This window comes from Trachypithecus francoisi, unplaced genomic scaffold (assembly GCF_009764315.1).
Source record: "Trachypithecus francoisi isolate TF-2019V2 unplaced genomic scaffold, Tfra_2.0 Lachesis_group7, whole genome shotgun sequence".
Taxonomy (NCBI): domain Eukaryota; kingdom Metazoa; phylum Chordata; class Mammalia; order Primates; family Cercopithecidae; genus Trachypithecus; species Trachypithecus francoisi.
In genome coordinates, this window is record NW_022681472.1 from 50,245,673 (window position 1) to 50,272,119 (window position 26,447).

The 26,447-nt window shown below is 40.0% G+C and overlaps 1 protein-coding gene across 2 annotated transcripts in view; it reads right to left on the reverse strand.

Annotated features, from left to right (window-relative positions):
- The window catches only part of RAD54B (RAD54 homolog B), a 94,960-nt gene extending 74,989 nt beyond the window's left edge, over window positions 1–19,971 (reverse strand). The window contains exons 1-3 of one of the 2 annotated variants that reach the window (XM_033202754.1): window positions 19,852–19,966; window positions 12,595–12,745; window positions 3,710–3,878 (exon numbers count right to left, since the gene is read on the reverse strand). In XM_033202754.1, coding sequence (XP_033058645.1) covers window positions 3,710–3,878; window positions 12,595–12,729 — 304 coding nt within the window. In that variant the 5' untranslated portion in view covers window positions 12,730–12,745; window positions 19,852–19,966. Of the gene's footprint in view, window positions 1–3,709; window positions 3,879–12,594; window positions 12,746–19,851 lie in introns of both variants that reach the window. The other variant, XM_033202753.1, reaches the window with a different exon arrangement.
- Between the last annotated feature and the right edge of the window lie 6,476 nt (window positions 19,972–26,447).

Genomic DNA, 26,447 nt, shown 5'->3' on the forward strand with positions numbered 1-26,447 from the left:
ACAGCACAAAGTTAGGAAATCTTATTTAGTGATTCTGAGTAGGAATCATCTGCCTGTCATCAGATGGATGAGAAAATGCGTGTGGCCACAGTAGTTGCTGGGATCCATCATTTAACATGAGTGGAGCCAGTCTAAGAATGCAACCAATCCTACAGATGACAGATGAAATAAACAGAAAGAAATAGGGTTCATGATGATATCCTTTAAACTGCTAGACCAGTCAGTCCTGAAGCCTGGAATTTCCAGTTATACATGCCAATAAAAACCTTCAATTATATAAGCTAGTATTTTTATTGATACTTGAACCAAAAGCATATTAGCTGATATAAAAAAATATATTCTTTTTGGTTATTTTTTCTTTCTTTCCCTTGTGTTTTCTTCTTTGCCTATGTTACCTTGCTCAAATTACCACTTCTCTGACATTTTGTTTTTAAATGAAGATTCAAATGAAAGACAAGATAGGAAGACAGTTTATTCTCCAAAAAGTACAGGCCGAATGTCATTATTATTTCAACTATTCTACAGTTTTGGTTATTTTTTTGTCTTTCTATTGAGCTATGATTGTACCACTGCACTCCAGCCTGGGTGACAGAGCAAGATCCTGTCTCCTCCGCCCCACTCTCCCACCAAAAAGAAACAGGAGATAACAAATGTTGGTAAGAGTATGGAGAACAGGGAACCCTGTACACTGTTAGTGGGAATGAAGATTGGTGCAGTCATTATGGAGGTTCTTAAGGAAATTAAAAATAGAACTACCATATGACCCAGCAATCCCTCTTCTGGGCACACACCTGAAGGAGATGAAATCACCATCTCAAAAACTACACAATTTAAGCTACTACATTTCCCCTCTCCCAGAATTTGGTTTTTGAAAGCCCAGTTCATGAAAAGAAAGACCTGTGGAGCTTAGATCAAAAAAGATAGAAGTGAGCCCTACGGCCCTTCTACCACAAACCCCAAAGAAATCACATTCCCTAAGCTTTGGGGGCAGTCATTAGTGGTAGACCTACATCTTCATTTTCACACAAAGAATATTATCTGCAAACACATAGTATTATGAAAAGACTCAAAGTGTCCAGTGAATTCAAGAAAGTGAAAATGTATTTATCAGGGCTGTTTCAGTTGAAAGAGAAACCAAACTCAAACTGGCTTAAGCAAAAATGATATTAACAATGAACTAAATATTATTAATTACTATTAATCCTGTTTGGTATAACAACAATGTGTGGTTATACAGGAGAAAACATTTATTTCAAGAAATACGTGCTTAAGTGGCTAGAGGTTAAGTGGCATGATATATGCAACTTATTTTCAAAAGGTTGAGGGGAGTGCATCTACACAGAGAGAAAGAAAGAAAGCGCACAAATGAGGCAAAATGTTAGTAACTGGTGAGTTTAGGATGTTAATTGGATCATGCTTTCAACTTGAGAGTATGTAGGTATATTTCAAAATAAAAAGGTGATGGGGAAAAAGACATATTTTATTGAACTGGGACATACAGATTTGTAGTTCATTTCAAGGTAGATTAGATGTAGAATGAAAAAGATGTGAAAGGGTGAGTAGATACTAAACAGGTCTCTCATCTCTATGCTTTTCTATATACTACATCCCTCTCCAACAATCCACCATAGAGAACAAAACATTTCAAATAAAGCTCTTTTCCCCAATTTAACCTCTCTCTGAACAAGAAACAGGAGGGTATCAGGAAGTTGGCACAGGTTCCCCAGTTCACTGAATGTACTAACCAGAGAAAGGATTAAGGGATTAGGAGTTGAGTAAATTAACTCCCTCTTTATTTTATCTTAACTCTTAACTCCCTTCTCAAATTTAGCAGGGAAGAGAATGAGAAACTACAGTAGAACACAAATAAAGCCCAAGATTAGTAATATAAAAGGTATTATATTCCAGAGTCTAAATGTCATTTTCTGATGAAGAAATTAGAAAAGAACTGGGCATACATGGATCATTATCTACCTCGGGCTTAAAGCAGAAAAGAAAACCTGGGAAAACAGAATAGTCACCTAAAAAGGATAGAAGCAAGGAAGGAATAAGTGGGGAAAACAGGGAGGAAAGAAGGGAGAGCAAGTCAGTAACACAAAGCAGCGGCTAAACTGCCATGCCCAGAGTGTTCCTAGGGATCTTCCTAGGAGCAGCTTTCTCAACCCTATTTCTCAACTTAAGTCTTTCTCGACCTTGTTCTGACACTAGTCACAGCTTTTGAAAAGTTATGAGGAGCACATAAATGGCACCAAGATAATGGCCAGTTAGGTAAATACAGAATTCCTTTCTGTCCCAACAAGATACAAACCTATTCACAGGTAAAATTCATTAACCATCAGAAAGTCCAAGAACTTCCTTCAAAATGGTTAAGTGCTTAGGGCACTTTGTTGATTTGCACTGGTACCAAAAGGATGGCAGTTACTATTCTGTAGCCCAATCGATGGGGCCGGCTGGCTGAATCTGTTCACTCAACCAAAATATGAATAAAATGTAATTTGGAAAAACACAGTCCAATGATGGCTTTCACAAGACCAAATAAACATCTATGAACCATCTTTATTTTTTTTTTTAGTTATCTAACAAATAGTGATCTCTCACAGATACAAAAAGAACCATAATCATTATTTTAACTCAGTTCAACAATATAGGGATGGAGCATTTGTTAAATGCTTGCTTTTCATGCAAGTATGTGTCTTAATAATTCAACTCTTATTTGAAGTACTCCAGACTCTAATGAATTAACAATTAACTAATTTCAAGTTCAACTCTCCAATTTTAGTCCTATTAACGTGCTTTTTAGAAAAAAATTTTTTTTTTTTTTTTTTTTTTTGAGCCGGAGTCTTGCTCTGCCGCCCAGGCTGCCGGCTCTCAGCTCACTGCAAGCTCCGCCTCCCGGGTTCACGCCATTCTCCTGTCTCAGCCTCCCGAGTAGCTGGGACTACAGGCGCCCGCCTCGTCGCCCGGCTCGTTTTTTGTATTTTTTAGTAGAGACGGGGTTTCACCGTATTAGCCAGGATGGTCTCGATCTCCTGACCTCGTGATCCGCCCGTCTCGGCCTCCCAAAGTGCTGGGATTACAGGCTTGAGCCACTGTGCCCGGCCAAAAAAATTTTTTTTTTTTTTTTGAGGCGGAGTCTCGCTCTGCCGCCCAGGCTGGAGTGCAGTGGCCGGATCTCAGCTCACTGCAAGCTCCGCCTCCCGGGTTCACGCCATTCTCCTGCCTCAGCCTCCCAAGTAGCTGGGACTACAGGCGCCCACCACCTCGCCCGGCTAGTTTTTTGTATTTTTTAGTAGAGACGGGGTTTCACTGTGTTCGCCAGGATGGTCTCGATCTCCTGACCTTGTGATCCGCCCGTCTCGGCCTCCCAAAGTGCTGGGATTACAGGCTTGAGCCACCGCGCCCGGCCCAAAAAAATTTTTAATCCTATCTTTAAACACAATCTTGGTGCCTGAGGAAAAGATCACATTTGACCAAGCTTATAATAAACAGTCTTAAGCATACATCTACCATAAAATACACTTCAATCACACAGTTATTAATCCAATCACTAAAGATAAATTATGAAAACAAAAAACCTGAACTACCAACAATCTAGTGGTATTACATCAACAATTTTCTAATATAACATATTCATTCTTAAATCATCATTTAAAGAATACTATAATACTATTGGTTAAGCATAAACCTTATCAATAAAAAACAGTCTTACCTGTATGAAGTGGATCTAATGTTGCCAGTGTAGGTGCTTCAAAACAGTATTTTCCACTGCAATTATCTATGTAGTTAATTTCTCTAGTACTTTCTTCATTAGGCAGATTTAAACTGCATATTCTAGGATCACTTTGTGATGGGAGAAAGGTGTTACTATTTGCAGCACCCTAAAAGAAACAAATATATATATTTAAATCAGAAATCAAACCTAATTTTCTGTATTTTCTGTATTTTTACATAAAAGATTCTAATTTAAAATACGAGCTACCAGTTACATATATATATATATAAAAATTAGAACTAGATATTTAAAAATAAATTAATATTTGCCAGACATGGTGAGTCATGCCTGTAATCCCAGCACTTTGGGAAGCCGAGGCGGGTGAATCACTTGAGGTCAGGAGTTTGAGATCAGCCTGGCCAACATGGTGAAAAACTGTCTACTAAAAATATAAAAATTAGCTTGGCGTCATAGCAAGTGCCTGTTATCACAGCTACTCGGGAAATTGAGGCAGGAGAATCACTTGAACTCAGGAGGCGGAGGTTGCAATGAGCCAAGATTGTACCACTGCATTCTAGCCTGGGAGACAGAGGGAGACTCCATCTCAAAAAAATAATAATTAATTAATTAAAGTCTAATTTTTATTGCTTGTTTTTAGAACTATTTTAAATTACGCTACTAAAAACTGAAAGATATGACAGAACGAAAAATTATGCTTATAGTATATTTTAAACAACATATCAGAAGTTTTTAAATCGTAACATGCCATTCTCATAATAAAATACTCTTTTTCTTATTAAATTTCTCAATACTAAAATCAATACTCAAATATTTTTAGGTGAGATAATGGTAATGTCACTATGTTGGGTTTTGTTAACGAGCCCCTACCTCTTTTTTTAAGATATGGGGTCTCAGTCTGGTACCCAGGCTGAAAGAGTGCAGTGGCACGACCACAGCTCATTGCAGCCTTCTCAACTCCTAGGCCCAAGGGACCCTCCCACCTCAGCCTCCCTAGTAGCCGGAACTACAAGCATGTGTCACCATACCCAGCTAATGTTTTTTACTTTTTGTAGAGATGGGGTCTCACTATGTTGCCCAGGCTGGTCTTGAACTCCTGGCCTTAAGCCATCTTCCTGCCTAGGCTTCCCAAAGTGCTAAGATTACAGGGGTGAGCCACTGCAGCCAGCCTTAAAAAGCTCTTATATTTTAGAGACATATTCTAAAAATTTACAAATGAAAACATATTCCTGGAATTTGCATCAAAGTAAGTAGGGAGGGACTCGAGCTGGAGTGGAAAAATAAAGATGAAACAAGAGGCCGGGCGGGCGCAGTGGCTCAGGCCTGTAACCCCAACACTTTGGGAGGCCGAGGTGGGCGGATCACTTAAGGTCAGGAGTTCAAGACCAGCCCCGCCAACATGGTGAAACCCCGTCTCTATTAAAAATACAAAAATTAGCCAGACACAGTGGTGCACGCCTATAATCCCAGCTGCTCAGGAGGCTGAGGCAGGAGAATCACTGGTCCAGGAGGCAGAGATTGCAGTGAGCCAAGAATGCACCAGTGTACTCCAGCCTGGGTGACAGAACAAGACCCTGTCTCAAAAAAATAAAAAATTAGGCTGGGCGCAGTGGCTCACACCTGTAATCCCAGCACTTTGGGAGGCCGAGGTAGGTGGATCACAAGGTCAGGAGATCGAGACCAACCTGGCTAACACGGTGAAACCCCATCTCTACTACAAATACAAAAAATTAGCTGGGCGTGGTGGCGGGTGCCTGTAGTCCCAGCTACTCTAGAGGCTGAGGCAGGAGAATGGCGTGAACCCAGGAGGCGGAGCCTGCAGTGAGCCGAGATTGCGCCACTGAATTCTAGCCTGGGCGACAGAGCGAGACTCCGTCTCAAAAAAAAAAAAAAAAAAAGATGAAACAAGATCAGTCACGGCCAGGTGTGGTGGCTCACACCTGTAATCCCAGCACTTTGGGAGGCCAAGGCAAGCAGATTCCTTGAGCACAGGAGTTTGAGAGGAGCCTAGGCAACATAGTGAAACTCAGTCTCTACAAAAAATACAAAAATTAGCCAGACACGGTGGGGTGTTCCTGTAGTCCCAGCTACTTCGAAAGCTGAGGTGGGAGGATGGCTTGAGGCCAGGAGGCTAAGGTTGCAGCAAGCTGAGATCACACTACTGTACTTCAGCCTGGGCAACAGAGCCAGACCCTGTCTCAAAAAATAAAAATAAAAAAAAAGATCAGTCATGCATTTTCAATTGTTGAAGTTAGGTAATATGGACAAGGAAGTTCATTATATGCTGTTTTCTCTTTTTTTGTATATGTATGGGTTTTCTATTGCTGTTGTCTCAAATTACCAAAAATTTGGTGGCACAGAACAACACAAATTTATCATTTTATAGTTTCGTAAGTTAGAACTCAGGCTTAGGTCTTACTGCATTAAAATCAAAGTTATCACCAAGGCTGCGTTTCTTTCTGGAGGTTCCAGAAGAGAATATATTTCCTTGTCTTTTAAAATTCTAGAAGCCACCCAAATTCTTTGACTTAGCCCTCTTCCTCCATATTCAAAGTCAGCTATGTCACATCTCTCTGCCCCTGCTTCCCTAATCACCATCTCTTTCTCTGATCCTCTTCCCTGTCCCTCTTCCACTTCCAAGGACCCTTATACGATTATATTGGGCCCACTCAGATCATCCAGGGTAACCTCCCCATCTCAAGGTCCTTTACATTAATCACATCAGCAAAGTCTCTTTTGCCATGTAAGGTAACACAGATTCCAGTGATTAGGACATGAACATGTTTAAAGGGCCATTTTTTCTGTCTACCACAGTAGACAGAATTTTTTAAAAATAATAGAAACTCACAACAGGCAAAGTTGTCATGTTACTATAAATACTCATCTTAATAAACTTCATGGCTAGTAAACAAACATCCCAAAAAAAAACCTATCTGATAAAATCTTTTTTTTATTTTTTATATCTGATCAGATTTTAAAGTAAGTCAACTAATGAAGGTCATGAATTTTCTTTTTTGCAACATTTTATTTTGATATAATCTCAAATTCATGGAAACATTACAAAAATAGTATTCCCAGATACCTTTACCCACATTAACCATTTGTTTACATTTTCTTCCATTTCCCTCTCTCCCCCTTTGCTCTTTCTGTGTATATGTGTACACACACGTGAGAGTAAACTGCAGACACTATGCTCCTTTGCCTCTAAACACTTCAAGGTGTGTTTCCAAAGACTCTCTTCCATAATCACAGAAAAATTACCAAAATTGATCATTTAATACTGGTACAATACTAGTATCTAATCCACAGTATATGTTCAAATTTGGTCACTTATCCCAATAATGTCTGTTACAGATTTTTCCCCAAATCAGGATCCAATCCTAGATCACACATTACATCTAGTCACTATGTTCCTTTAGTTTCCTTTAATCTCTAACTTTATTTATCGTTTCTGGTCTTGAAATTTCAAAATTACAGGCCAGTTATTTTGCTGAATATCCCTCAATCTGGATTTGTCTGATGTTTCCCTATGATTAGTTTCAGATTGTGAATTTGGGGCAAGAATACAACAGTTCATCATATTAGGAGGCACATAATATCGGTTTGTTCCATTACTAGAGGTATTAACTTTGATCGCTGATTAAGGTGGTGTCTGCCAAAGTATTTTTCCCTTTGTCATTTTTTTAAGTATGTTGTGAGGAGATACTTGAGTATATTCAAATATCCTATTTTCTCATTGAACATTTACCCACTAGTTTCGGCATCCACTGAGACTCTCTAACACCATCATTATTTCTATTTCTATGCTTCAGCATTCCACTGTAAGGAAGAGCTTACTCTTCATTTATTTATTTATTCATTTATTTTCATATATTAGTATGGATTCCAACTCCTATATTATTCAATGGGTTATAATCCATTAGTATATTTCTTTGATGTTCAATTTGTCCCAGATTTTGTATTTATCAGACCAATCAAGTAAAAACCACTGAAGTCACCAAAGCAATATTTTCTCACTATAGGTTAATTCAATCTAAGATAAGAAATAATTTAAGAACAAAAAGTTAAGAATGTAACAGGTAAAGTAAAAAGATGGCAGAGTTGACTGCTAAGCCTAATACTTTTAGGCTTCTCATGTTACTTTGCTTAAAATTGCTGTATAACTTCAAAAATGCCCACTTCAGTTTTAAAAAGTAAAATGTTTAATTTATTTATAGAATTAAAAGAAAAAAATAGTAAATCAGAGTTTTTGTCTGGAATTAGTCCTTAGACACTACATCAAAAAACAAATCTTGGCTGGGCATGGTGGCTCACATCTGGAATCCCAACACTTTGGGACACCAAGGCAGGCGGATAACCTGAGATCAGGAGTTCATGACCAGCCTGGCCAACATGGTGAAACCCCAACTCTACTGAAAATACAAAAATTGTATTTTCAGTACAATTTTTGTACTGAAAATTGTACTGAGAGGTGTGGCAGCGGGCGCCTTTAATCCCAGCTACTCCAGAGGCTGAGACAGGAGAATCGCCTAAACCCAGGAGGCAGAGGTTGCAGTGAGCCAGGATCGTGCCACTGCACTCCAGCCTGAGTGACAGAGCAAGACTCCATCTCAAAAATAATAAATGAATAAATAAATAAATATTGGTTGGGCTCTAGTGTGGGTGAGAGAGTGAGACTTCGCCTTAAAAAAAAAAAAAAAGACAGTTCTCCAAAGAGATACACAAATGGGTAATAAGCACACATAAAAGTGCTCCATATCAGCTATCAGAGAAATGCAAAGCAAAACCACAGTGAGGTACTACTTCACTCACTAGTATGGCCGTCATCAAAAAGATAGTAAGTGTTGGTAGGGATTTGGAAAAATTAAAACCTTCATACACTGATGGTAAGAATGAATGGTGCAGTCAGCTTGGAAAACAGTCTGTCAGTTCATTAAGAGGTTAAACATAGAATTATCATATAATCCAGCAATTCTACTCCTAGGAGTACACTCAAGAGAAATGAAAACATGGCCAAGTATGGTGGCTCACGTCTGTAGTCCCAACACTTTGGGAGGCTGAGGAGAGGACTGCTTGAGTTCAGGACTTAGAGACCAGCCTGGGCAACATAGGCAGAACCCATCTCTATAAAAAATTTGAAAATTAGCCAGGTATGATGGCACATGCCTGTGGTCCCAGCTACTTAGGGAGACGGAGGTGGGAGGATCACTTGAGCCTAGTAGGTGGAGGCTGCAGTGAGCCATGATGGTGCCACCGCACCCCAGCCTAGGGAACAGGGCAAGACCCTATCGAAAGGAGGGGAGAGGAGAGGGAGAGGAGAGGGAGAGGAGAGGGAGAGGATAGGCAGAGGAGAGGGAAGGAAGGAAGGAAGGGAGGGAGGGAGGGAGGGAGGGAGGGGAAATGAAAACACATATCCACACAAAAATCTGTACACAAAGGTTCATGAGCATTATTCATAATTGCTAAAAAGTGGAAACAACCCAAATGACCATTAACTAATGAATAAATAAAATGTGGTATATTAAAACAACAGATTATTCAGTGTGGTAGGCAGAATAATGGCTCCCAAAGATGTCCACACCCTAATCCCCAGAATCTGTGAATGTATTGTTATGTGGTAAAAAGGACTTTGCAGATGTGATTAAGGACCAGGGTCTTGAAATAGAGAGATGATCCTGGATTACCCAGTTGGGCCTAACCTAATCAAATGAGTTCTAGCTGCAGAAAACCAAAGAGAAGGAAACATGAGAACTCAAACATGCTTCCCTGGCTGTGAAAAAGGAAGAAGGGCGCCATGAGCCAAGGAATGTGGTGATCTGCAGAAGCTGGAAAAGGCTAGGGAACAGATTTCCTCTAAAATATCCAGAAATGAATGTAGGCCCCTTGCCAACACCTTGATCTTAGATCTGTGTTGAACTTTTGACCTACAGAACTATAAGATAATTCATTTGTGTTAAGTCATTAGATTTGTGGTAATTTGTTTCAGTAGCAAGAGAAAACTGATATTTCGGCAATAAGAAATAAATTACTAATAAAAAGTTTCTTTTGGTGTCATGAAAATGTTCCAAAATTGACTGTGAAGATGGTTGCACAATTCTGTGAATATACTAGAAACCACTGAGTTGTAGTGAGTAGACTGTATGGTATTTAAGTTATATCTGTATTAGTCAGTTTGCATTGCTATAAAGGAATACCTGAGGCTGGGTAATTTATAAAGAAAAGAGGTTTATTTTGGCTCACAGTTTTGCAGGCTGTACAGGAAGCATGGTGCCAGCTTCTGCTTCTGATGACGGCCTCCAGAAGCTTATAATCAGGGCAGAAGGTAAAGGCGGAACCTGTGTCTCAATGGCAAGAGGGAGAGAAAGAGAGGGAGAGGGGAGATGCCACACTCTTTTTAAACAACCAGATATCATGTGAACTCAGCGAGAACTCACTCATTACCATGAAAACAACACCTAGCCATTTATGAAGGATCCATCCCTTATGACCCAAATATCTCCCATTAGGACAACCTCAAACACTGGAGGTCACATTTCAACATGAGATTCTGAAGGGACAAATATCCAAACTATCAATACCTAAATAAAGCAGTATTTTAAAAAGGAAAGAAAGAAAAACCTTATTAAGAAAAAAAAGCCTATGTTTTCTCCTTACAGTGTGCCAGAATTTTTACATTGGTAAGTGCTAAACAATCAACTTGGTAAAGAAATATAGGATAAAACAAACACATACAGACCAAAAAAAGCAGAGTCAAAAATTAGAAGGTTTTTTCAACAAAAAAAGACACCATTAAAAACCAGGCAAAGGCCTTAAATAGACATTTTTCCAAAGATATACAAATGGCCAATAAGCACATGAAAAGATGCTCAGCACCACTAGTAATTAAGGAAATACAAATCAGAACCACAATGAAATACCACTTTGCACCTACTGAAATGCCAATAATAAAAAAAAAATTTTTTAATGGAAAATAACAAGTGCTCCTGGGGATGTAGATACTACAACCATCACACATTCCTGGTGGAGATGTAAAATGGTACAGCCATGAAAAACTGTTTGATGGTTCCTCAGACAGCTAAACACAGAATTACCACATTACCTAGCAAATTCATTTCTAGTTATAACTCAAAAGAACTAAAACAGGAACACAAACAGAAACTTGGATGCCAATGTTCACAGCAGCATTATTCACCATAGCCAAAAGGTGGAAACTGCCTAAGCATGCATCAGATAGATTAATGGATGGATAAACAAAATGTGGTAAAACCACATAATGATTATTCAACCATACAAACAAATTAAGTTCTGACACACGCTACAACATGGATGAACCTTGAAAACATGACGCTAACGGAAATAAGCCAGACACAAAAGGACAAATATTGTATGATTCCACTTCCATGAGGTACCTAGGGCAGTCAGATTTATAGAGATAGAAAGTACAATAGTGGTTACCAGGAGTTGAGTGGAGAGAACAGGGAGTTAATGTTTAATGGGTACAGAGTTTCCGTTTGGGGTAATGAAAAAGTTTTGGAAACAGATTGTGGTGATGGTTACACAACAGTGTGAAAGTCATTAATGCCACTTAATTGTACACTTAAAAATGGTAAGATGGCAAATTTTATGTTATATATGCTTAACCACAATAAAAAAGAAGAGTGAAAAAATTAATAGACTTTAATCCCTATAGCATAAAAGGATCAGGGAATTGCAGAGTAGTAGGTAGTGTGAATTCTCCATTTTATATGCCTTCTTTATACTTTATATACCTTTCATATATACTAACACCTTTGATCTTAGACCTAAGACCAAAACAATCCTTTTTCTTAATAGTAAATGAGATACATTAAAACTGCTTCCAGTATTCTTTTTTTTTTTTTTTAAGCGGGGACGGAATCTTGCTCTGTCACCCAGGTTGGAGTAGAGTGGCATGATCTCAGCTCACTGTAACCTCCACCTCCCAGGTTCCGACAATTCTCCTGCCTCAGCCTCTGGAGTAGCTGGGATTACAGGTGCGCACCACCATGCCCGGCTAGTTTTTGTATTTTTAGTAGAGACGGAGTTTCACCATGTTAACCAGGCTAGTCTCAAACTCCTGACCTCAGATGATCTGCCTGTCTTGGCCTCCCAAATTGCTGGGATTACAGGCGTGAGCCACCGCAACCAGCCAGTATTCACTTTTCATAGATAAAAATGAGAAGAAATGTTTGGAATAGTGATACAAATCATTATGTATTTTTTCTCTTTAAATCACCTTAAAGAAGTTTTCACTTACTTATGTGCTAATTCTAAAAAGAACACTGATTAGAATCTCCACCCCTTCCCTCAAAGAGGTACTTACTTACCGTCACCAAAAATTTATTTTATAGACCCAAGTACATGTTATTCCACTGACTGATTGAATGAGACAGGGTCTTGCTGTGTTGCCCAGGCTGGAGTGCAGTGGCACAATCACAGCTCACTGCAGCCTCGACCTCCCAGGCTCAAGTGATCCTCCCACCTCAGCCTCCTGAGTAGCTGATACTCCAGGTGCACACCACCACACCCTGCTAAATTTTTATTTTTTGTAGAGATGGCGTCTCACTATGTTACCCAGGCAGGTCTTGACATCCTTAGCTCAAGTGATCCTCCTGCCTCTGCCTCCCAAGGTGCTGGGATTACAGGCATGAGCCACTGTGCCCATCCTGTTATTCCTTTTAAAAAAAAAAAAAATGTAATCTTCATTTCCAAGGTTTTCAGAAGATGTTTTCAGAGATACTGAAAATTCCAAGAGGCAGAAAATATTGTTAACTCTTTAAATGGCATTTTCTTAAACATACATGCTTCTCTATATTATCTATATTATAAGCCCTTTTTTGTCTTACCTCAAATAGTTTTATATCTGGATTCAGTTTTGTAATCTCTTCATTCAGACCTGGATTACTTCTTCCTGGAGGTATAAATTTTGGTTTTTTGAAGGAATTTCCCTGCAACTGACTTGGCGCTGCAGATCGTCTCATATTCAGCAGCGGTGACCTGAAAAATACCCAAAACCGTAACTATCTATGAATCTAATTACAATCAACCCAAATATAAAAATAGATCAAAACTACAACTGAGATGCAGCAGGAACCCCTCTTAGGGGCCTGCCTGGCCCCCCAAGCATAGAAACAAAGGAAAATCTTCAGTTCCTTCAAAGGAAATTCCAGACACCTAGAGAGCCCTGAGAAGTATATGAGCAATCTGATTAGCAAGAAGGTAATAGCTTAAAATAATGGTGACGGAAGTTAGAGTGACAAAATGTTTGGTTCCCTATAGAAACTAAAGGTAACATCTTAACATATGTCCTTGAGTTGTTTTTCAGAAATCCAGACCCCCACCAAATGTGTCTACTGACACACACACCTCACATTAGGGGAAACAGGACTGAACTCTGCTGTTCTTTTTTCTAAATTTCTTATTCAGAGGCCTGGAGGAAGTCATACCCACAGGCCAGAGCTCAACATTCCTTTCTGCTGACCCCAAGTTTTTAGACAAAGCTTCACTTCCTTAACCAATCCCAAATCAGAGAATCTTTTAATACACCTATGACTCGTAAGCCCCCACTTCAAGATGTCTCGCCTTTTTAGGCCAAATCAATAATGCACTGATTTATGACTTTGCCTGTAACCTCTGCCTCCCCATCTTTAAAAATGTTTGCGTGTAAGCCATCACAGAGTTTGAGTCTTAACCATTAGCTGCCCATGTCTCCTCGCTTGGCAACCTGCAATAAAGGTCTCACTTTCTCTTGCTGCAAATCCCAATGTCTGCGGACAGCTTTGCTGTGCCAGGCAGGCAGACTCAAGTTTGGTGTGGTAATACAGCCATGACATATGTAAAAACGTAAAAGGGGCCGACGTGGTGTCTCATGCATGTAATCCCAGTACTTTGGGAGGATGAGGTGGGAGGATCCCTTGAACCTAGGAGCTTTGTCTCTATTAAAAATAAAAATTAAAAGAAAAAAGATAAGAGGAGCTTGATGGTGCATGCCTGTAGTCTCAGCTACTCGGGAGGCTGAGGTGAGGGGATCCCTTGAGGTCAGGAGTTCAAAACCAGTCTGGGCAACATAGCGGCAAGACTTCAACTGAAAAAAACAAAAATAAAACATAAGAGAATAAGCCTGAGAAAACAACTTCAGGCTGAGCAAAATGGCCCACATCCTTAATCCCAGCACTTTGGGAGGCCAAAATGGGAGGATCGCTTGAGCCCAAAAGAGCCCATCTCTTGTTTTTTTTTTGTTTTAAAGAAAAAGAAAACAAGTTCAATAGCTAGAAAGATTTTATTTTTCGTCAAGGGCTATTGAAAAGAATTTAAGATTTAAATTGAACGGTGATATGGTTTGGCTGTAACCCTACCCAAATCTCACCTTGAACTGTAATAATCCCCACGTCAAGGGCAGGGCCTATTCTCATGGTAGTGAATAAGTCTCACGAGATCCTATGATTTTATAAATGGGAGTTCCCCTGCACAAACTCTCTTGCCTGCTCCCATGTAAGATGTGGCTTGCTTCTCCTTTGCCTTCTGCCATAATTGTGAGGCCTCCCCAGCCATGTGGAACTATGAGTCCATTAAACTTCTTTCCTTTATAAATTACCCAGTCTCGAGTATGTTTTTATCAGCAGTGTGAGAACAGACTAATACAAATGGTGTAAATTTAAGTATATGTCAATTTATCAAAAATTTAAGTATAATCATGGTATCTTCTTTAAAGCAATGTAAATAAAAATTTCAAAATATAAGGAAATACAATTCACATACAAATATCAAACATGTTGCTTTTTTTCTATTCCACTAATCCATAAACCACATGAGGGTAGCAATCTCATGCTTGTTTTCTCCACCAGTAATCACTATAATGTGTCTGGCAACAGTGACAGATACATTACCATCACTAACAAATATTTTGAATGAATGAAATCTGATAATTTAGAAGATATTTTTATAGTTCAATTTGTTTTTACTATCCTATTTCATTTGAAAACAGTGGAATTTTTAAAAATATAAATCAAGAGACTAGAACCAGGTTTCCCAACTTTTGCTCAATCTTATTTCTATGAGGACTGGATAGGGGAACAGATAGAAAACAAGGACATTACATACATACATCATGTTTCTGCAATGGATAGTAGCAAGCACTCCAATTCAAAGCAACACCACAAAACACTATTTAACATAAGCCATCAGCAAGGATGAACATGACTACCAACGTTATCTGTTTCACCCAGAAATTCCAATTCTGGCAACTTAACCTAAGGAACTATCAGAGATAATACTAAGTAACCATGTATAAGAATAATCAGCTGGGCAGGATACAGTGGCTCGCGTGTAATCCCAGCACTTCAGGAGGCCGAGGCAGGTGGATCACCTGAGGTCGGGAGTTTGAGACCAGTCAGGCCAACATGGCGAAACCCCGTCTCTACTAAAAATATAAAAATTTGAGGCCAGGTGCAGTGGCTCACACCTGTAATCCCAGCACTTTGGGAGGCTAAGCTGAGCAGATCACGTGAGGTGAGGAGTTCGAGACCAACCTGACCAACATGGAGAAACCCTGTTTCTATTAAAAATACAAAATTAGCCAGGGGTAGTGATGCGTGCCTGTAATCCCAGCTACTCGGGAAGCTGAGGCAGGAGAATCACTAGAACCCAGGAGGCAGAGGTTGTGGTGAGCTGAGATAGCGCCATTGCACTCCAGCCTGGGCAACTAGAGCAAAACTTCGTCTAAAAAAAAAATTAGCCAAGTGTGGTGGTACATGCCTGTTATCCCAGCTACTCAGAAGGCTGAAGCATGAGCATCACTTGAACCCAGGAGGCAGAGGTTGCAGTGAGCCGAGATTGCACCACTGCACTCCAGCCTGGGTGACAGAGCGAGACTCTGTCTCAAAGAAAACAAAGAAAGAAAAAACAATAATCATGCTAGTATTAATTACAGTAGGGGGAAAAAGGAAAAAGAATGTCCATAATGAAGTACAAGATAAATTATGGTACACCCACACAACAGAACACACTGTCTTCATATACCACCAAAATTGAGTCAGTACTATTCCCCAAGCTAGCCATGTTCTCTTTTTCTCTAGGCTTTAAACAAACTTCCTCTTATATAATGTTGGGAATGCTTTTTCCGACTTTTCTTTCCCTGATTAATTCTACCTTATCCTCTAGAAGTCTTAACGATGAGCCCTCTTCATCTCCTCCCAAAGACTGGACTGGAGGACCTTTCTGCATATGCACTACCCAAGCACTTTTCACACTGCAATGAAATTTGCCCTATCATTCCCCCTGAGCTATTAACTCACGCATGAAATCTTACATACAATTCATCACTATATTGCCAGTACCAAATACGCAGAAGGAGTTCAGTATTTGTTATGTGAACAATACCATTAATTGGGGCGGGGAGGGGGCAGGGAACACCACTTTAAAAAAATGTTTAATGACATGAGAAATATTTTTTGATAAATCAAAGGAAAAATGGCCACAAAACATGTCCAGTCTCATTCTAATTTTTAAAAAGAAAAGAAAAAGAAAAAGGATAACGTGTATATGTACATTTAAAAGACTAGAAAGCAAACGAGCATGAGAGAACTTGTTTGAAGTGACAGAAATAATCTATATAAGATTGTAGTGTGGTTATAGGAGTATATATACATCTGTATATCAAAACATCAAAATGTACACATCTAACTGCACACTATAAATTATACTGCTATAAAGTAGATATATATGTCATATATTAAAATATACAATCGTTTTTTAAAAACTAGAAAAACACATGCCACAATATTAACCCTAATTATTTCTAGGTCTGGTTAGAATAACCAGTAATTTTTATTCTATTCTGAGTTATTTTCTGTATATTTCAAATTTTTTACAATGAAAATATTACCTTTGTAATAGGGAAAAGTATCATGAATTTGATTTTTTAAATTACCATATTTCATCAAATCTAAAATGCCATCAATTGTAAGATATACTCTTGGTTATTAGTCCATATAAAAGAAATGTTTAAAAGTAAATATTTTAAAAATAAAAATTTTTTTAGTTGTAAGATGTACCATTATTTTATGTATCCAAGAAAAAAAGTGTAGCCAATTAAACTATGATACACTATCATTGATGGTTAGACATTTCCTAATTTCATCAATGTTAAAATGATGAAACATGTAAATATTTGATACATAACCAGCCTTTACATAGTTTGAGGAATGAGTAGTAGAGGTCACTCTCTTCCGTTTCTTATTCAACAACAAAATAGATCTCTATTAGTACAACCTTTAATCTTAGAGCAAATTATGAAACAGATGGTTTTTGACTGCTTTAGAAGCAGTATTTGCCAATGCCAGAAGTAAATACAAATTCTGGCCAAACAAGTCATGCCAAAATAACTTCACTAAACTAATTTCCTTTTTATAATGGGTAAGCAGAATACTACAGGTCTCTAAATATATAATTGACACAAGTTTGAAATTGATTAATGGCAACTGTCACAAGAGGACATGGATGTTACGCCTTGCATTTAGACTCAGTTACTTAATGGTCAAATGAAATAGAACAATAGAAGCTGAAATTTAAAACTAAAGATTTTAGTGACTATAGCTCAACTGAAATAAGATAATGAGCCTTCTTAAACTAATAAATTCTAGACAGCATTAATAAAAATATGATGTCCACATCATGAAATGTAATGACTTCTGTTCTCTACATTAGTCAGACTCCCCTTTAATACTGTGAAAATTCTGACACTTTTTCAAAAGGAACACTTAAAAAATACAGTAGTTAGAAACATCAACAGCAGAAATGAAGGAAACCAGAGTGTAGTTCAGATTCTGCTATTTCAGGGATGCTTAACTTTGGGGAAGCTATTTAACTCTCTAGACACCAATTTTCTCATTTATAAAATAAAGAATGAACTAGATGCTAAAATTTCTTTCAACACTAAATGTGAAGAATTACTACCCTAAACCCTTCTACATCTAATACATGATTTCTGATTTTTCAACCTTCCTATTTTGCAAACTAATAAAAATGATAATGCAAGCATACAAGCATCATCACGGAGCAGTGATTAAGAAAACAGACTGACTCTGGAGCCAGCCAGGCTGCCTGGCTAGAATCCAAATTGTGCTATTTACATATGACCTTAGGCACCCATCAAGACATTTAATTTGTTGATGCATTTCAAAGTAAAATGCAGAAATCAGTACATTTCCCCCCAAAAGAGTACTGCACCCTTATAGTTTTTTAAACTAGTTCTGTATGTTCATGTTGTCCTGTCCATAATAATTAATTAATTAGTGCTGTCTGAGCCCTTTTCCCAGGTCCTAGAAATAAAGCCATTTGGTAGCCATGACGTGATGCTACAACTTCTATAACACCTATTAGCTTCAGTCCTTCAAAGTAAAATGGTAAGGCCAGGCTGACAACTGCAATACACCAGATAGCCACAAGTACTTGGCACTACACTGTGGTAAATAAGAACACAACTTTGAAAGCCAATGCCTGAATATAAATACTGACACTTCCCAATGGTCTTGCACAGTTTACTTAGGCTCCATGTGTCTCAGTTTCCTCAACTTTAAGAGGGGTACCATAATCATACTTACACACCGGACTGTTGGGAGGATTAAATGAAATATGTAAAGCACTTAAAACAAAACTTGACACATAGTAAGCACTCAATGTTATCTGTAATATCACTATCTATAATTAGTATTATTGGAGAATAGAAATGACAAAGGTCCTGTGAGGGAGATAGAGAAGGGGTAGTTCAACATACAGGACAATGGCCAGAATCTTTGGGTTCGTTGGGGCTTTAAAGAGAGGTATGTGCAACCAGGAAACGTCTGGGATGCAAGAATGTAAGTAAACCAACTCTACCAAGAACTAGCAACAGTCTTTCCCTGCTGTTTCTGCTTTTCAACTTCCAACTACATTAGGTAGTAATTATCTCACTTCATGCCTTAAGTTGCTCCTTTGAGATTCCGGCTATACAGATGGTTCCTAATTTAGGACGGTTTCACTTAGAATTCTTCAACTTTTAAGAAAGCCATAAGCATTTAGTAGAAACTGTGCAAGTAACCACATAACTGTCTGTGGTCATGATTTTGCCCAACTGTAGATTAAGGTAAGTATTCTGAGCATGTTTAAGGTAGGCATGAAATCATGTCCTTTACAGCAACATAGGTGCAGCTGGAGGTTATTACCCAAAGCGAATTAAAGCAGAAACAGAAAATCAAATATTGCATGTTCTCACTTTATAAATGGGAGCTAAACACTGAGCATTCATGAACATAAAGATGGCAACAACAGACAGTGGCGACAACTAGAAGGGGGAAGAAAGGAGGAGCAAGGGTTCAAAAACTATCGGGTACTATGCTCACTACCCGGGTGACAGGATCAATCGTATCCAAACCTCAGCACCACATAATATACCGATGCAACAAACCTGCACATGTACCCCCAAATCTAAAATAAACCGCTGAAAATTAATTTTTTTGATAAAAAAGTAGGCTAGGCCAAGCTTTAATACTCAGTAGGTTAGCTGTTTTAAATCTACTGTCGACTTAGGATATTTTCAACTCAGTAGTAAGTCGAGAAGCATCTGTACCTACCTAGAAAATCTTCCATAAGGTAATCGATTAAAAGGTTTTAAGGAAATACAAGAAAAACCTGACCAGCGAGGAGGTAAAAGTCCCTAAAGAAGGTGTACCGACACTCTCCAGGGCGTTCGCGGAGCCTTCACCCCCTGGTCCTGGGGAAGGGGCTTCCCAGTGCAGCGGTGAGGGAGAGACCCAAACGCCACAGAAGACTGAGCGAAGCGACCTCAGGGGCGGCCCCAGGGGCCACTGCCCAGAACCATCCCTCGCACACAAACGCACACCCCCAAGCCCCCACCACCCGCCCTTCGCTCCTAGCCCCCCGAGGCCAGCAGCCAGGTCCCTCGCACTTCAGACCAAAGTTGCAGGCCCGCAGGAGGCCACTTCGGTCGCTCCTGCCGCCTTCCCTCCCTCCTTTCTCGGAGGCCTGCTCCGGCACCACTCCCTGCTTTGTCCCGCACGAGCCTACAGGCTGTCGCAGCCTCCCGAGCTTCCCCCTCCAGGACTCACCGGCGAAAATTTGACAGAAACCACTGGCCCTGCAAAGAAGCACTTCTGGTAACCAGCGCTCCCCTCGCCACTAGAGAAGCTCAAGGCTCCCGCCTCCGCGAAGCCAATCGCGGACGAGCCAGGTGCGCGTGCGCACTACTAGCCGCTGCACTGTCCAGTCCTGCCCTACTCTGATTGGACGACCCTATTGCATCACTGCGCATGTACCTTTGCGTTTCCCTTTAAAGGCTTCCAAGTTTGATTCAAGTTTACGGTTCAATTAAAAAAATACCGGTTTCGTGCCTACTTTCAGACACAGTGTAGATGCCGAGGCTACAGATCTCACCATCTGCGTGGATAAGTAATAAATAAGGTATGATTCGGTGTGTGCGATAATAGAAATGCGTGCATCGCAGAGGTATACGATATCCTATTAGTTATTCATTCATTCGAAAAAACATTGACCTAGTGTTGCCTGCAGGATAATTTTCAAACTCTTTGTTAGGTTCTGGGAATATAGAAATGCATACGTGATTATTAGGCTCTCAGAAAAGGGAAGCTGCCCCCGGACTTGGAAAAGTATTAAAGGATGTTAAGTAGGAAAGTTACATCGTTCAGTGAGTATTTGCTTAGCACCTTCTAAGTGCTAGGCGATGACACAGTCAGCTATCCCTGAAAAATGGTATTAGAAAGGCTAATCTGAAAGGATAGAGAATGGCTAAAGGTTGTTTACTGAGTTTTATCCAACAGTTTGACAAAAAGTAAAAGCTAAAAAACATCAAGGGTGAAATGAAGATGTGAAACAATGGGAACTCTTGGACTGCTGGGAGGAGTGTAAATAGGTACAGCTATTTAAAAGACTAATTCGAGGCTGGGAGCGGTGGCTCAAGCCTGTAATCCCAGAACTTTGGGAGGCCTAGGGGGGTGGATCACTTGAGGTCAGGAGTTTGAGACCAGCCAGGCCAACATGGTGAAACCCGGTCTCTACTAAAAATACAAAAATATAGCTGGTTTTGGTGGGGCGCGCCTGTAATCCCAGCTACTCAGCAGACTAAGGCGGGAGAATCGCTTGAACCCGGGAGGTGGAGGCTCTGCAGTGTACCGAGATGGCGCCACTGCACTCCAGCCTGGGTGGCAGAGAAAGACCCTGTTTCAAAAAAAAAAAAAAGAGTAATGTGCTTAAGGAGCTTTTATCCTGGGGAATTTTTCTAGTCATAAAGAGCACCTCATAGGTTGAGTTGTGCTTTTGGCAGCTTCTGGAGCCAGGGTTACAAGAATTTGAAATGGGGACCTGCCAAGGTTGGGCACCTTGGTAAACTGCACCCCCGTCTTCTTTGGACTGGGACACAAAGAGTAAGGGTAACCAGAAAACAGGCTAGCTCTTGTCGTGTCGGCAGCCTACCTTAATATCATCTGAGAAGTTCAGAAAATCTAAAACAGATTGGCTAAAGGTGGCCTGGGACATTCCTCTTGCAGATTTGCATCTGGTTTGCTCATTCACTTCAGATCATTACTCAAATATCAACTAGTCAAAGGGCCTTATCTGACAGTCTGTTACTCTCTTGTCTCATCTTCTATCTCCCTTCCCCTGCTTTATAGATTTGCATCACACTTTCCATTCCCTAACATATACTTATTTGTTTATTGTTTTTCTTTTTTTTTTTTTTTTTTTTTTTGAGACGGAGTCTTGCTCTGCCACCCAGGCTGGAGTGCAGTGGCCGGATCTCAGCTCACTGCAAGCTCCGCCTCCTGGGTTTACGCCATTCTCCTGCCTCAGCCTCCCGAGTAGCTGGGACTACAGGCGCCCGCCTCGTCGCCCGGCTAGTTTTTTGTATTTTTAAGTAGAGACAGGGTTTCACCGTATTAGCCAGGATGGTCTCGATCTCCTGACCTCGTGATCCGCCCGTCTCGGCCTCCCAAAGTGCTGGGATTACAGGCTTGAGCCACCGCGCCCGGCCTATTGTTTTTCTATTACTCTCAGAATATAAGCTACATGAGCGCAGGATCTTTGCTTTATTCTCTCTGCTGTACCCATGTGTTTAGAACAGTACTAGTCTTTTTTGCTTTGTTTTGTTTTGTTTTTTGAGACGGAGTCTCACTCTGTCACCCAACTGAAGTGCAGTGGCGTGATCTCGACTCACTGCAACCTCTGCCTCCAGGGTTAAAGCGATTCTTCTGCCTCAGCCTCCCGAGCAGCTGGGACTACAGGCGTGAACCACCATGCCCGGCTAATTTTTTTGTATTTTTGGTAGAGACGGGATTTCACCATATTGGCCAGGCTGACCTCAAACTCCTGACCTTGTGATCCGCCCACCTCGGCCTCCCAAAGTGCTGAGATTACAGGCGTGAGCCACTGCGCCCAGCCAGACAGCACTAGTCTTACAGACTGCACTCAATAAATATTTGTTGATATTTATTTGGAGGCCAAGGCAGGAGGATCACTTGAGGCCAGGAGTTTGAGAAAAGACCAGCCTGGGCAACATAGTGAGACAGTGCCTCTTAAGAAAAGAAAGCTGAAAGAAGTGTACACATGAACTCTCTGTTCTGTTTTTGCAAGTGTTCTGCAAGTCAAACATTAGTTCAAGTAAAAAGTTTAAAAAGGTCAGGCATGGTGGCTCACACCTGTAATCCCAGCAGTTTGGGAAGCCAAGGCGGACAGATCACTTGAGGTCAGGAGTTCAAGACTAGCCTGGTGAACATGGTGAAACCCTGTCACTACTAAAAATACAAAAATTAGCTGAGCATGGTGGTGGGTGCCTGTAATCCCAGATACTGGGCAGGCTGAGGCAGAAGAATTGCTTGAACCCAGGAGGCGAAAGTTGCAGTGAGGCAAGACCATGCCATTGCACTCTCCAACCTGGGCAACAGAGCGAGACTCCATCTCAAAAAAAAAAAAAAAAAAATGAAGTTTAAAAAACAAGATTTCCGTTATTCAACAAATACTAAACATGAAGTACTTGGTAATGCAAAGGACACCATAATGTGTAGTTCAAAAGTACTTTTCTGCAGAAGTGTATAGTCCGATTTTGGATTATCTCTAAAGGAAACTAATAAAATGCAATTTAGGCCTAGGTGTGGTGGCTCATGCCTGTAATGCTAACACTTTGGGAGGCCAAGTGGGGAGAAACGCTTGAGTCTAGGAGTCCAAAACCAGCCTGGGCAACATAAATGAAACCCTGTCTCAAAAGAAAAAAGTCAAAGTCTTCGTCCAATTATGTGGATACATATTTCTTTGGAAATGAATATATTGGTATATACCAATATATTGGTATTCATTTCATTTCCTTCTTTAATCATTAAATGCCAAGTATATCACCCTAAACATTTTTATAAGGACATTATACTGTGCCTTGGGGTTAACAGTAACAAATATTGGAGGTAAACGTCTCTGTAACTATAATGTTGACTAACACAACATTAATTGGTTATTACTTATTGATAACATTAGTTAATTGGTTAAGCAGCATCAACATTACAGCTGGGGTGGGAGGAGTGGGGAGGAAAAAAATAATTTGGACACCTCCTTTTAGTCTGATTATCCTTCTTTTTCAGTTGTGATCCCACTTGTCTCCTAGCCACTACACTTGATCAATTCTGGACTGTTATTTTTTACTTTAACTCTATAATAAATATCTGTAGTACATTTCTCTTTTGATTCATATTCACCTCCCCACTACACACATTCCTACTTCTACTTCATGTTTCACAATATGAGAAAATAATGCCCACTAGTGATTTGTTCATATCATACAGAGGTTAATGAATGGCAAAGGCAGGATTAGTACCTAGCTCTATTCATTACTAATTTCTTACTTTGTCATCGAAATAAGTTTTGGAGGGAAAATTATTGAATAGTTTTTTAAAGTTTCACATGGTAGCTGGGTGTGCTTGTGCGTGCCTGTAATCCCAGCTACTTGGTAGGCTGAGGCAGTAGGATAGCTTGAGTTCAAGACCAGCCTGAGCAACATAGTGAGACTTCGCTTCAATAAAAAAAAAAAATTAATAAGTTTCACATGGTAATAGAGCAGTTGTGGATAATATTTATTTTATATGACTTGGGCTTTCAGGTGAATTATTTTTGATTCCTTATTTAGCTTAAAGAGAACATTGATTGCAGAGGACCCTAACTTGTTCTGGAAGGGCCAGGTGAAATGTTTCATCAGAGTAAGTAGCAATTCTACCATTCCAGGATTACCAGAACATCTAAAAGCATTCTTCCTAGAGGAAACAACTGAAAGCAGCTGCAGACTTAAAGAGGACCAAAGCTTTACCAAAATATGTCCAAAGTATCTCTTAGCAAACCAAGAGACCTTCGTAGGGAATACTACACAGTTTGTCAACTCAAATAACTTGTTGAGATTTATTAACTTGAAAAAAAGTTTAAGAATTTTTATTTAACTAATATTTTTGTTTTGTCTGTTGCTTTAAAATGAAAATCATATAATTCGGCTTTTTTTTTTTAAATGAATACCTCAAAACCTTATTCCATTTTAAACTCAAGAATATGTGGCTGGGCGCAGTAGCTCCCAGCACTTTGGGAGGCCAAGGCAGGTGGATCACCTGAGGTCAGGAGTTTGAGACCAGCCTGGTCAACATGGTGAAACTTCGTCCCTACTAAAAATACAAAAATTAGCTAGGCATGGTGGCGGGCGCCTGTAATCCCAGCTACTCAGGAGGCTGAGACAAGAGAATCGCTTGAACCCGGGAGGCAGAGGTTGCAGTGAGCCAAGGTTGTGCCACTGCACTCCAGCCTGGCGACAGAACATCTCAGATGTGAAATTAGACATAAGAACTTAGAACACAATAATAAGAAATGGAATTTCAAAGAAGTCTGTAGTCAAAAGTGTGGAAGCCCAAAAAACATAACTAGACTCTGCAGATACAGTCTAAGGCCACATATCCAAAGTCAATCATTATATGTAAACAGTTGAGGAGCAGATGGCTTTCATACATATAGTTTTTAGCAATCTCTCTTCAGTTTGCCATCAAATTAAAAAAGTACCCATCACCTATACTTTCATTTCTCAATCATGCCAACAAATAGCATTACGGATTCCGCTTACCTTACCTTCAAATTCTCATTCCAATAAAATTGCCATCACAAAGGTTATAAAATCTTCCAAACTGCCAAATCTAGTTGTCGTTTCATCTTCATCTTCACTCTCTGTGATCCATTTGGAGCCTGTGACACTACTTACCACATCCGGAAACCTCCAGACATTTGAGCTTCAATTCTGCTGTTCCGAAATGCTACCTACATTTTCCTCATTCTGCTCCCAAGCACCTGCCCCTCTCTTCTCCCACTAGAAAGTTCTTTCAGAACAGTAACTGCTGTATTGAGTTTTATGCCATCATGGCCTAATATAATTCTAGCAGTATTACAGTATCTGACAAATATCTGTTCTATGTGATCCCTTCATTTCCGTTACCACTATCCTAGCTGAGGACATTACTTTCATTTAGGTCACTGTATCCAAACATGGCTAATTATTAGAATCTCCTGAGAAGCTTTTTAAAGAGAGATTTGTAGGCCCCCGAAACTTGCATTTTTAAAGACCTCCCCAGATGATTCCTAAATTTTAAAACCATTGACTTGTAATCCCAGCACTTTGGGAGGCCGAGGCGGGCGGATCACGAGGTCAAGAGATTGAGACCATCCTGGCTAACATGGTGAGACCCCATCTCTACTAAAAATAGAAAAATTAGCCAGGCATGTTGGCAGGCGCCTGTAGTCCCAGCTACTTAGGAGGCTGAGGCAGGAGAATCACTTGAATTCAGGAGGCAGAGGTTGCAGGGAGTTGAGATCGCGCCACCGCATTCCAGCCTGGCGACAGAGCAAGACTCCATCTCAACAACAACAACAAAGAAAATGAAAAAAAAAAAGAAAACCATTGATATAGATCAGTGGTTCTCAAACCTTAGGGTGCATCAAACTTTAACAGAATTGTTTGCAGGACTTGTTAAAACACACACACATTGTCAGCCCCTCCCCTCTTGGGCCTGGGGTCGTGTTTGGGGTCGTGTTTAAGAACATTCATTCTTTTTTTTTTTTTTTTTTTGAGACAGGGTCTCCCTATATTGCCCAGGTTCAAGTGCAGTGTCACATGATCATAGCTTACTAAGTTCAAGGGCTCCTCTTGCCTCAGCCTCTCCAGTAGCTGGGACTACAGGCACATGCCACTATACCTGGTTAATTTTTTAATATATATTTTGTAAAGACAGGATCTTGCTATGTTGCCCAGGCTGGAGGAATATGCATTTCTAACAAATCCCCAGGTGATGCTGAGCTGCTGGTCTAGGGACTGCTCTTTGAGAATTGCTCATAAAGAACTTTGCTGTAACTTCTTTATTGGTCTGCCTTCAGGCTCTTCTCTCTCTAATCCTTCCTCTCTGCTGCACCAAAGTAATTATCTTTTAATTTTTGTATTTTTTCAATTTTTATTTATTTAGTTTTTGATACAAGGTCTTGCTGTGTCACCCAGGCTGGAGTGGAGTGGCACAATCACAGTTTACTGCAGCCTTGACCTTCCAGGCCCAAGCAACCCTCCCACTGCAGCCTCCTGAATAGCTGGGACTACAGATGTGCACCACCACACCTGGGCTATTTTTACTCTTTT